The 12,783-nt window shown below is 42.0% G+C and overlaps 1 protein-coding gene across 3 annotated transcripts in view; it reads right to left on the bottom strand.

The window, feature by feature from the left end:
* Window positions 1-12,783, bottom strand: part of RCAN2 (regulator of calcineurin 2) — a 268,194-nt gene that overhangs the window by 16,264 nt on the left and 239,147 nt on the right. For all 3 annotated transcript variants that reach the window (XM_059400326.1, XM_059400327.1, XM_059400328.1), the window contains 2 exons: window positions 6,033-6,206; window positions 2,276-2,447 (listed from right to left, as the gene is read on the bottom strand). In XM_059400326.1, coding sequence (XP_059256309.1) covers window positions 2,276-2,447; window positions 6,033-6,206 — 346 coding nt within the window. The remainder of the gene's footprint in view (window positions 1-2,275; window positions 2,448-6,032; window positions 6,207-12,783) is intronic.

Below are 12,783 nucleotides of genomic sequence, written 5' to 3'. Positions count from 1 at the left end.
GAGTTACTGTGAGAAATGCTTTCAAAACAAGGCTTGACTGGGGCAGACCCAACTTATTTTATACAGGTCACGTTTACTCCTATCACCGACACGGCTCTTTGTACGGGGAGTACATTGGCTCTGGGTTCCTGTATGTGGACAAGGCTCTCAGAGAAATCCCGTGTCGCGAATACCTCTCTTCGTATCACATTGCTCTCCCCTCAGCTCTTTTTAGTCAGAGACCTACTGCTTCTCATAAGAGCTCTCCGAGGGGGGAGCCCACGGCCAGTGTAAAGGCCCCCGAGATGCTGAGTGCCTTGATGCCAGTTAGAAAGAAGCCCCAGGCTGCTTGCTCTCAGGAGTACTAGAATTTAAGTTCTGGGCCACACGGGACAGCCAGTTAGTCTCTGCAGGGAGAGCTTATTACTCAAACCAGCCACATCCAAATCTGAGGACCCACTAGGGTGCCTTCCTTTCCTGGTCCGCCTGGGAATTCCCTGTGTTTGGCATGGAACGTTCCCAGGAAGCCTGGGCCAGAACAGTGTTTCACCCAGGACTGGTCATCCTATGAGTGGTCGCCCCAGGCGTGATTACTCTAGTCACCAGAGTCCTCAAATTTCTGTGGGTGCGAGAATCATTACGTGTGATGATGAAAACTGCAGACTTTCAGTGGGGGCGATTCTGGTCCATGTGTCTCCTGAGCACACTAAGAAATACCAGTAACAATTCATTCTAAGTCTATCTGCTCTTTGTCCCTTGGCTATCAGTGGCTCTTGAGAGTTTTAGGGAAACTTCTAAAAAATACTAATGCCTGAACTTGACCCAAATCAATTAAATCAGAATCTCTTAGGGTGCGGCCAGGACATTGGGATTGTATTTTTAAAGCCCCCTCTCCCGCCAGGAGAAGAGCTAGTAGCAGACATGGTGGGCATTATTTACCCTCGGACCCACAGTGCCTAAACCCTCAGCTGCACCTCCCACCATGTCCCCTCCTGCTGTAATACAGGAAATATACCATCAACCGAAAAAAGAGGCCGAGCCAATAAAAACCAAGAGCATTTCTTTAGGGTCTCGGAATTGTAGTTTGGGGAACCCAGATGGGGGCAGCCAACCAAAGCGTGTCCTCGCCCCAGAGAACAAAAATCAAGCATTTTTAAAGTCAAAAGGCAATGCTTGTATGTGTTGTTTACGAAGAATTTTGATGGGTGTTGGTGGCAGACGATCTTGGCTGAATGTGACTGCTTGTGAAGGCTGTCACTAAGCAAAATCTCTTAGTATAAAAAGTTGCACGTTGAGTTCTTGGAATATCATATGTGGTTGGGTCCAGTTCTAAAAGTTCATGGTCCTATGGGGTAAGGATGTACCTAAGTCCCATCTCTTTAGTGGGTCTTCCAGCTCCATTTAAAAACCCATTGACCTAAGAGACCCCATTTCATTTCACCTGTCATAATCATTGGTAGTATTTTTCAAGCGAGGTGGCAGCGTCTGTCTGCTTTAGAAAGTGAGGACGGTATCACTTCTAGGAACCCATGTAAAGAAATTTTGGATTGGGGTATAGAAGATATGTACAAGGATGTTAACTGTAACTCTGACTGGAATGGTGAGAAACTGGAAAAACAGTCTCTATGTCCGATTTGAGAAACTGGATGAATCAAGTGTGATGGTATATTTGCCCAGTGGAATACTATTCAGTCTTGAAAACGAGAGAATCTGAGCCATGTATACCAACATTGGAAGGAAGTGATCATTAAGCTTTCTTTTCTTTCTTTCTTTTTTTTTTTTTAAAGGTAAAGGCTACTGTGACCAGCTTCTTGGAGACCAAGCGCCTTCACCTTGGCAGGAAGACTGTCTTGTTTCAGAAGGTTCTGGGCTTTCCTATGGCAACAATAAAAGAAGGTTGCACAGCTCAGAAGCCTAGTGCCGGCTGGTAGAGCATATTTTGCTTTTTCTGAGAAAACCAGAATATACCAGAATATACTAAATATACCAAAATTCCTTACAGTATAGAGAGGAATCCCATAAGAAATAGGTAGCTCTTTCCAACCTTAAAGTATTTGCATCGCAGTGCAGAAACAACACAGACAGACCTTGAGACCAAATTGCTGTTAAACGGGGACAAAGTCCATGCTGGTTCTTCCTCTCTGATCCCTCAGCCCTTTCGCTGTCCACACACGGCCATAAACCCATTAGAAATGCACATGTTCCCATGAGCCCCGGATCTCACGGTTGCTAATCCCATCTGGCTTTTCTAGGTTGTCGACACTGTCTATCTTCCAAAGGGGGCCCAAGAGCATACCTGGTCCTAGTTTGGCCACGGCGTAGAGGAGATCGTAGTTGAGCACTGGCGTGGCATCGCTGATGGGCTGCCAGCCCACGGGAGGAGACGCCGGGGGTGAGATGAGGAATTGCTTGGCGGGCTGTGGTGGTGCCAAATGCAGCTTGTCACCGTCTGTCTCTGGAGCCTGGACCTTTCAGACAGAGGAGAGACGAAGACAGAGTTTTCATCAGGGCCTCTGATGGGCCGTGCAGGGAGCCGAAGCTGCAGAGTCTCATTTCCAGCCCGTGACAAAGGAACCAGTGAAGCAGTCTACCCTAATGATCTCTGCTTACCATCCACCACTTGCTTGGTCATCTGATCCTTACAACAGCGAATCTCGACTCCTAGCAGACATCGCGATTACCTGGACAACTTCCAAAAGGCTGGAGTGCCGGATTTGGCCGAGCGGGGGCAGGGCCCGGGACTCTGCATTGAGCTCAAGTTCCGACCTGAGGCTGAGGCCGCTGCTCCCCAGACTCCCTGCTCCCTTTCTTTCCTCTCTCTCTCTCATTCTTTTGAGGCGATCTTCCTGTCATGTGACATGAAGCACTCTAATGTGAACAATCAGTGGAACGGGGCGCCATCCCCACTTCGGCCTAGAGACAAAGCATCTGTATCGCCCCAAAGCAAACCCTGTGCCCATGAAACAGTTCCTACCATTCTGGCCTCGAGTCAGACCCTGGCAACCACCAGTCCACTTCCCATCTCTATGGATTTGCCTGTTCTGCACATTTCCCAGAAACAGAATGAGATGATGTTACCTTTTTGTGTTTAGCTTATTTCCCTTCGCAAATTTACAGGTCATCCATATCCTCGCACACCCTGGTACTGCATCCCTTCTGATGGTTGCGTAACATCCCAGTGAGTGACGGACCACCATCTGTCTGTCTCCACCCACTGACGCACATTCCAATTGCTTCCAACTTTTGGCTAGTGTGCATAGTACCACCATGAGCATATGAATACCCGTACTCATTTGTTTGGAAGACTGTTTTCAAGTCTTCCAGATGTATACCTCAGAAGGGATACTTGCTGGGTCAGATGGTAACTCTCTGTTTAACTTTTTAAGGAAACAAGTGGGGATTCAATAGATAAAAAATAAGGCTTCTACAAGTAACACAGTTTCTGGCAGTATGGGATTCAAACATGGGTCTGAGGCAAAGTCTATGTTTTTCCTTTTTTACATTTTATTTTACTTTATTGTGAAAAGACCGTTTAACAGGAAATCCACCCTCTTCTTTTAAAAGAAGATTTTATTTATTTATTTGAGAAAGAGAGAGCACAAGCAGGAGGAGGGGCAGAGAGAAACAGGTTCCACCCCAAGCAGGGGGCTCGATCCCAGGACCCCAGGATCAGATCTGAGCCAAAGGCAGATGATTAACTGAGTGAGCCACCCAGGGATCCCAGGAGATCTACCCTCTTAAGAAATTAAGTCTACAGTATATTATTGTTGACTATAGATACAGTTTTGTACAGTAGATCTCTAAAGCATATTCATCTTCTTTACCTGAAATTTTATATCTGTTAATTAGTAACTCATCCTTTTCCCCTCCTTCCTAGTCCCTGGCAACTACCATTCTACTCTTCGGTTCTAATGACTTGTATGATTTTAGATCCCTCATCTAAGTGGAATCATGCAATATTCGTCTTTGTGTGACTGGCATCATGTCCTCGAGGTTCATCCATGAACCATCCATTCATCCAGAATGTCCATACTATCCAAAGCAAACTACAGATTTAAAGGAACCCTTACCAAAATCCCAATGGCTTTTTTTTTTTTTTAAAGAAATGGTAAAAAAAAAAAAAAAATTCTAAAATTCATACAGAACCACAAAAGACCTCAAATAGCCAAATCAGTCCTGAGAAAGAGCAAGATCATACCTCAAGATCACACACCAAATCATAAATACTATAATGTATTTATGATTTTAAAATACATTATAAAGCTACAGTAAGCAAAATAGTATGGTATTGGCATTAAGACACACATACAGACCAATGGACATATAGAACAGAGAGTTCAGAAATGAATCCAAAATATAGGGTCAACTGACCTTCAACAAGAGTGCTAACAGCACACAATGAGGAAAGGACAGTCTCTTCAACAAATGGTGTTGGGAAAATGATATGCACATATAAGAGAATGAAATGGAAACCTTATCTTATCCCATATACAAAAATTAACTCAAAATGGACTAAAGACTCAAAATGTAAGACCTGAAACTGCAAAAATCCTAGAAGAAAATAGAGTGGAGAGCTTTAAGACATTGGCCTTGACAATGTTTTCAAAGATATGACACTACAAGCACAGGCAACACAAAGAAAAAGAAATAAGCAAGACTACGTCAAACTAAGTCTTCTGCCCAGCCAAAGAAATATCAACAAAGTGAAAAGGCAATCCACGAAGGAGAGAAAATATTTAAAAACCAAATGGAGGAGAGGTTAATCTCCTTATCCGTATACAGGACAAAGAGTTAAGGAACCTCTATGATTCAAAAGCAAGAAAAAAAAATTCCTCAAAACAACAACAAAAAAAACCCCAAAGTAAACCTAGCAACTCAGTTAAAATATGATCTAAGGTCTCAAATAAACATTTCTTCAAAGAAGATACATAAAGGGCCAACAGGCTTATAAAAAAATATTTAGGTCACCACCATCTGAGCAATTCCACCTCTGGATATTTACCCAAAAGAATTGAAATCAGGCTCCTGAAGAAATATTAACTCTTATGGTCATTACAGCACTATTCATAATAGCCAAGATGTGGCAATGACATAAATGTCCATCGACAGATGAATGGGTGAAGAAAACGTTGCATCTACATACAATGGAATACTGTTTGGCCTTAAAAAGAAGCAAAGTCAATGTTTTTTTCATTGTGCCATCTTTGTAGAGTTTGAAGATGGCAACAATGTTTACTGACCAATAAGGGATGGATCAAGACATCTGATGATGAAGGGAAGACACTGATGGAACTTTTTTCTTTTCTTTCTTTTCTTTTTTAAAAGATTTTATTTATTTATTTGTCAGAGGGAGAGAGAGAGAGAGGGAGAGAGAGCGAGAGCACAAAAACAAGCAGGGAGCCTGATGTGGGACTCGATCCCAGGACACCGGGATCATGACCTGAGCAGAAGGGAGATGCTTAACCAATTGAGCCCCCCAGACGCCCCTAGGACATTGATTTTCTATTGCTGTGGACTTTGTGAGCATTGCCAAGAATTGCCCATGCCCTTTGGGAATAACCAATATGAAATAAACACAAAATTGATTTCCATGTTTGTCATGTTTTCTCATGAATAGGAGTCACTAAAACTAGGATATAACTGAAATTTTAACCATAACCCTGCTAGGAAGTTTCGGAGTAGTTATGAATAGACTGTTCTTACTATGACCACCAGCTGGTGTTTACTGTGTATTTACCAAATGCCGGGCATTTGAACACACAGTAGTTCATTTAATCCTCCCAGCAACAGTAGGAGGTGTGTATCACCCTCCTCCTTCTTCAGGTGAGGAAACTGAGGCCCAATGAGAGTATGTGTCTTGCCCAGTGACAGCCCAGGCTGTCAGCCCTTACAGCCTGCTTTCTGAACCTCTCTGATGTACCCGCCTGGCGATCCGCGGTGCAGGTTTATTTCTCCATGAACTAATTATAGACTACAAACCAGCCTGAAAGCAGAAAGGGCTCCACTTACATTTTTAAAAAGCAGAAGATAACGCAGAGCAAGAATGACTTTACCTGTGCAAAGTAGAGTTTTAATTTCTTTCCTCTGAACTGGGTTTCATGAAGCTCTATCCTGGCTCGGGCTGCAGATTTGGGATTGCTGAAGTTTATTCGGACACGTCTGAAACTCTTAAACAGCTGGAACGTCACGCAGTCATCATAAGTCCGAAACAGGCCCTCAAATTTTTCCTGGTAAAAACAAAACAGAGGAAAATCCATCAGCCATGTATCTTGCATGATGCCTGATCCAACACAAATAATTAAGTAAATAAATAGGCTTTTCTCAAATAAAACAGAACACTAGTAATGTATTTTTTAAATTAGTGTATTATTAGTTTCAGATGTGGAGTTCAGTGATTCATCAGTTGCATGTAATGCCCAGGGCTCATGACATCACATGCCTTCCTTAACGCCCCTCACCTGATTACCCTGTCTTCCCACCCCTCCTCCCCTCCAGCTGTGCTCAGTGTGTTTCCTAGAGTTAAGAGTCTCTTATGGTTTGTCTCCTTCTCTGATTTCATCTTAGTAATGTCTTTTTTTTTTTTTTTCCCTTTCATCTGTTGGTCTATTACCAGGTGTTAACATGCTTGTGGATTCAGCATAAGGATTTATAATCTGGGTCCTGAGATCTGCAGAGGAGCAGTCAATGGGCCTTGAAATGCATAAAAACCCTGAAAATCATGCAAAGTGTTGAGTAAGTTTCTGTGTATCTGTATCTTTTTTTCTGGGGAGAGGGATCATTGTTGGTACAAGATTCTCAAAGAAATCCATACTGCCAAAATACTAGAGCTATCAAGTAAAGTATGTGATAGATATTATTAGCGATTATCAGTCTTGGTGTCACTAGTTAACTGGTGCCATGTGATTAGTCCTGGTTCATGAAATGTGTGCAGAAAGCAAGAAAAAGCCCTTAAGAATTTTTTATCTCTTTCTCTGAAGATGCCATGTATTCCAGATGGCATACCATTTGGAAGCAGGATTCTCCGCAGCCTGGGTCCCTGAGTGGCTGTGTGGAACAGAAATATTTTTCTCCCTCCTCCCACCCATCCTATGGTTGAGTTTGCCTTGGCAAGGAAAAACAATAACAACAACAATGCAACAACAAACCAAAAACCAACCAACCAACAAACAAACCTCTATTGCATTGAACCCCTGAGATTTGGAGGTTGTGTTATTCCCACAGCATAACTAAATTTATCACAGTACAAGGCAATCATTTAAAATTTTTGACTTGGTACGATTTCAGCGCAGCTAAACAAATCTCTGTTAAATGCTCACTTTATATAAGGCATGGTTCTAGGCTTTAGGAGGACACAGAGATGAGTATCATTATGTTGCCACCCTCGACGGTCTAACATCCTTTTGGGAGAGGCAGACACCGTCACAAATAAGAGAATGCCCATAAGGCTGGGGAAGGAAAATTAGAGAATTACACACACACACACACACACACACACACTTGTATACATATATATATACCATCTGTCTGGTTTTTCTTAGCTTTAAAAAAGTTCTTGTTCTAAGTAACAAAACCAGAGCATGTTAAATTACTGTATGTTCTCAGTGGAGAAACTGCTACTAAGTAAATAACTTTTATTTAAACTAACAAACCAACAAACCCTGATTCTTTTATTTCTACAATGAATGAACAAAGAACAAACGGTATATTGTAAGTGTGAGTATAAGTGGGAACAACAATGTACCAAGCAAGGAGTGGCAAGATTTACTGAACTTTGATTTGTAAGGGACCTAAGTGATAGTTAACCCTTTCCTTCCTCACCTCTATCGTTTTACCAATCAGGATCCTGAAGTCTGAGAAGAAAAGGACCCACCATGGTTACCCAGGCAGTTAGTGGCAGAGCCTCCACCAGGCCAAAGTCCTTGTGACCCTGAACACAGAGATACTTTCCACTATATACAGAACTACACTGCCGGACTGAGACAAAGAGGAGGTGCTGTAGTAGGAGTCAGAGGCTCATGTGTGACCACATCCAGCAGAATCAGCAATGTGATGGGGGCCTGTGACATCACTGACCTTTGGGGTTGCAGAGGAGGAAGAACCCAGGTGTTAGAGAAGACCTCCTAGAAGACCTCCTAGTCACACACATGAACATGTCTTAGACCTTAAAGTTCATGGCCTGTGACCCTTCCAAATGCTTGGCCCATTTTTGAGATTTCCTCAGGCCATGCCTGTAGTTCTTCACATTTTTGACTCCTGTTTCTTTCTCTTTATAACCTATCTATCCAGTCCAGAACCACCAATGATACATTCAGAGCAAGTTTTATTTTTTATTTTTTTTGAAGTTTCATGACATTCATGGAGATATGAGGGGCTCTTTCTCCCCTTTTCTTATTCTTATTCCCCTTTCCCTCTCTAGAACAAAACAAGAATCTTTCCTTGTCTACTCCTGCTACAGTTTTTCCTTCATCTCTCAAGCCTTGGGATTAGCCAATTCCTGGGCCTGGGGCCTCCACCACCCCTCCAAGAGAGCTTACAAAGGAATTATTTCCTGACAATACTGTATTTTCCTGAATAGGAGTTCTGGTGAATACAATGTTTTCTAGTTCCTCACAATGACAGTACCCTCAGCTGGTCATACCACAGTTGATGGTTTAATTAATTTGGGGAGTTTTCAGGAATGAAGAGCATTAGGAGAGTAAAAGCTCTTATTTCTATAGAGAAATATTCCTATTTCTTAGGACAAAATTCTTGAATCTCTGTAGCTCTATATTATTCCACTGCCAGTTTCACGTCTGTATCCCTTCCCCAGGGCCTGAGTGTACGCATGGAGGCCAGCCTTGGAGGGGAAGTGTTCTTTTCCTTTGCCTCTAATCCCTTGTTTGCATTTTGTATTTCTTCTTTATGCCTCACATCTCAGCTATCCAGAGCTGTTTGGCCTCAAGAGCTTGGATTGGTGAAAAAAAAAAAAAAAAAAATCAAGGAGTCCTGGCTTTGGGCTTAGGGGAGGGCTGACAATGTGGGAGGCTTTGGCAGATGTCAATTACTGAGTGCAACTGTTTTCTCCACTGATCCTCAGAAGAGGGTCCCAGGCAGCTACTGCCTCAAGCTAGAGTTGGCAAGTGACAGCAACCTCTTTGATACCCCTTGTTTTGGGCTTAGGTTCATAATCAAAATAGGTCTTTCACCAAACCTGAGGTGCGGCCCAGAGCTCAGGGGCCAGGGTTTTCACAAGTTCTATGGTGATTGTCATCTTTGTCCCCATCAACTAACATGTACTTGGCTTGTCCTCTCTGCAGATTTCTTTTGAGAACCAGTATTGGCAGGGGGTGACAGCTGGCCAAGAAGTGGGGATTCACCAGCCAACTCTATTTTCTTCCATTAGTGACATGATAAACATTTCATTGGCAGAGGCAACAGAGTACGAGACAAAATTCGTTACAGGCAGGTGCAGCATTGCGACCTACCCTTAGGCAACACAATGTCCTGAACAGAGCCAGACACAGGTGGCTGTCTCTCAACCGGCAGGAGAGCAAATCTATGCTTTTCAGGCTCAGGTCACCACCCCCCACCCCGGGCCCCTGCAGAGACACACAGTGGTACTTTGTTGTCCCCTGGCTGCCACTTTCCTCCAGTCTGGTACTCCACAAACCCAATAAATTCCTCATGTCCTCAACAAGTAGTTCCCTCTATAACCATTGGTTTGAATAAAGTTCCACAGTAGTGATCTCAAATTCTGGTCTCTGGACCTCGCTACACACTTACAAATTATGCGGAATCCTGAAGAACTTTTGTTAATGTGGGTTTCACCTACCAGTGTTCATTGTACCAGAGACTTTTAAAAATATGCATTTACATTGGGTATTTACCCTAAAGATACAAACGTAGTGATCCAAAGGGGCACGTGCACCCGAATGTTTATAGCAGCAATGTCCACAATAGCCAAACTATGCAAAGAACCTAGATGTCCATCAACAGATGAATGGATCAAGAAGATGTGGTATATATACACAATGGAATACTATGCAGCCATCAAAAGAAATGAAATCTTGCCATTTGCGACAACATGGATGGAACTAGAGCGTATCATGCTTAGCGAAATAAGTCAAGCAGAGAAAGACAACTATCATATGATCTCCCTGATATGAGGAAGTGGTGATGCAACATGAGGGCTTAAGTGGGTGGGAGAAGAATAAATGAAACAAGATGGGACTGGGAGGGAGACAAACCATAAGTGACTCTTAATCTCACAAAACAAACTGAGGGTTGCTGGGGGGAGGGGGTTTGGGAGAAGAGGGGTGGGATTATGGACATTGGGGAGGGTATGTGCTTTGGTGAGTGCTGTGAAGTGTGTAAACCTGGTGATTCACAGACCTGTACCCCTGGGGATAAAAATATATGTTTATAAAAAATAAAAAATTAAAAAAATGCATTTACAAATATATTTAAAAGTAACAATAATAAGCCCATTCTATGTTAAAATAATATTTTTAGGAAAAATAACTATTTCCCAAAACAAGACAGTTTAGTAAGATCGGCGCCCTTTTTTTTTTTTTTAACATTTCTGCAAATCTCTTTAATTTCAGAATTAATAGAAGAGACCTAAATCTCCGATTTGTCTCTATGTTCAATCTGTTACACTATGCTGTTTTGTCTGAGGGGTGTGACCTAAAGCTGACCTCAACCAAACACATGGTTGGAAAAGGGAGGAGTAACTTAATAGCTTTTCAAATATTCTTTGAAATTCCTTGTGGATACCCTTTCTTGATACTTCATCAAAACCAGACAAGTGGCAGTGTCTTAAAGTACACTACAATGTTAAATCTGATTTAATGTATAATCTTGATTACAAATATATAATAATCTTGATTATAATCAAGTAACATTATCATTTGATTATATTAAGATCTATGTATCTATTTTGCACCTTTATCTATTTGGCACGATATATTACCACCTATATTAATAAAAATTCTTCAGAAATTGGGGAGTTGTCAGATTCACGTTGGTATATATAGGTTTTCCAAAATTCTACTTTTAGCTTGAAAGTTCTTTCCTTTTTTTTTTTAATATCTTATTTATTTATTTATTTATTTAAGAGAAAGACAGTGAGAGAGATCATGAGCGAGGAGAAGGTCAGAGGGAGAAGTAGACTCCCCAAAAAGCTGGGAGCCCCAAGTGGGACTTGATCCCAGGACTCCAGGATCATGACCTGAGCTGAAGACAGTTGCTTAACCAACTGAGCCACCCAGGTGGCTTTTTTTTTTTTTTTTTTTAAGATTTTACTTATTTGTTAGAGAGAGAGAGAGAGAGAGCGAGCACAAGCAGGGGGAGTGGCAGAGGGAAAGGGAGAAGCAGTCCCCCTGCTGATCAAGGAGCCAGATGTGGGACTCCATCCCAGGACCAAACTGACTGAGCCACCCAGGTGTTCCTCTTTCCTAATCATTGGTGACAAACAATGCCAGTTATTTTCCTTGGCGTAACATGCTCATTCATTCATTTTTGGGATAATGTCTGCCAAATATCTAAGTCTGCATAACTACAGTTTGACTGTTGGTTGTTCTTTCAAGTAAAAATTGTGTTCCATGAGAAAAGTAAATGTCTAGTTCATCTTAGAATAGCCTCCAATGTCTCCTCAAGTCAAATACTGTATTTTGGGGTGCTGTAGAAGTGTACGTTACGTGTTCTTCCCATTTCATTATTTGGATTATTAAAAAGGCATATGTTCAAGGATATAAAGTTAATAAAATTAATAAATTTTATGGGCATTTTTAGGTAAAATCCACATTTTTCTTTCTTTCTCCTTTTTCTTTCTTTCTTTCTTTCTTTTTTTTTTTTTTTTTAACTGTGAGCTTGTGGCTATGAGGAATACTGGTAAAACTGGTATAGTTTGCAGCCCCTGCACTGACTTGTACACAAGTATCAGCAGTTTTAACCACTATTGCTTCTGTACCATGTGAAATGTCAACACAGCTGAAAAGGAAAAGAGTGTTTTAGTCTTATTATGGAAATGGTTTTGACCTCATGGAGAATGATGTTGGGAACCTGTAGGAGTCTGCAGACCATCCTTGGAGAACTGTGGTACCATAACATCTCTAAGAAAGTAAGGATTTATTTGGCTTGGGTTGAAGACAAGAGGTCTAGTGAGAATCTTTAGGATACAGCATAATGGAAATAGAAGAAGAGACATCACTCAAGAAAGAGTGGTGATCATACCTGAACACTGCAGGGATGGTGAAGAGGATGAAGATGGTCTTGACCACTGGCAATCCTCCTGAGAGCTATCTGAACAGATGTGAAGGTGAGATATGGATTATTATGGATTGAGGGGAGAATGGAGGGGGAAAGGTGGAGAAAGATAACTTGGCAACAAGAAAGAGGGAGCTGGGTGATAATTATATGGGAAGTCAGATTGAAAGAAGATTTTTAGTTACGTGGAGAGATGCTTACTGGTTGACGAAATGAAACTATGATGAAGGAAAGAGAGGAGACAGGAGAGAAAGGGAGTAGTGGATGGTGGAGACAAGAAGAGGGGCTTCAGAAAGACTAGTATGATTTTTTCCTGTGAGAAAAGAGCTGATAGGTCACAATGGAAGAGTCTGGAAATGGAACAAGCAAAACAGAATGGCTTTCTCATCTCAGGGAAGTGGAAGGTGAAGGGACACTGAGGTCTTGAGGAGCTAGAGGCAAGGAGAGTAAATGTGGACGAGTCAAAGGACAGTGTAATGGATTGAATTATGTCCGCCCACCCAAAGGCTATGCTGAAGTCTCCAGTACCTCAGAATCTGACCTTATCAGGAAACAGGG

Source organism: Mustela nigripes, chromosome 5 (assembly GCF_022355385.1).
Source record: "Mustela nigripes isolate SB6536 chromosome 5, MUSNIG.SB6536, whole genome shotgun sequence".
Classification (NCBI taxonomy): Eukaryota; Metazoa; Chordata; class Mammalia; order Carnivora; family Mustelidae; genus Mustela; species Mustela nigripes.
The sequence above is the reverse complement of the archived record's forward strand: the minus strand, read 5'-3'. Positions and strand labels throughout refer to the sequence as shown.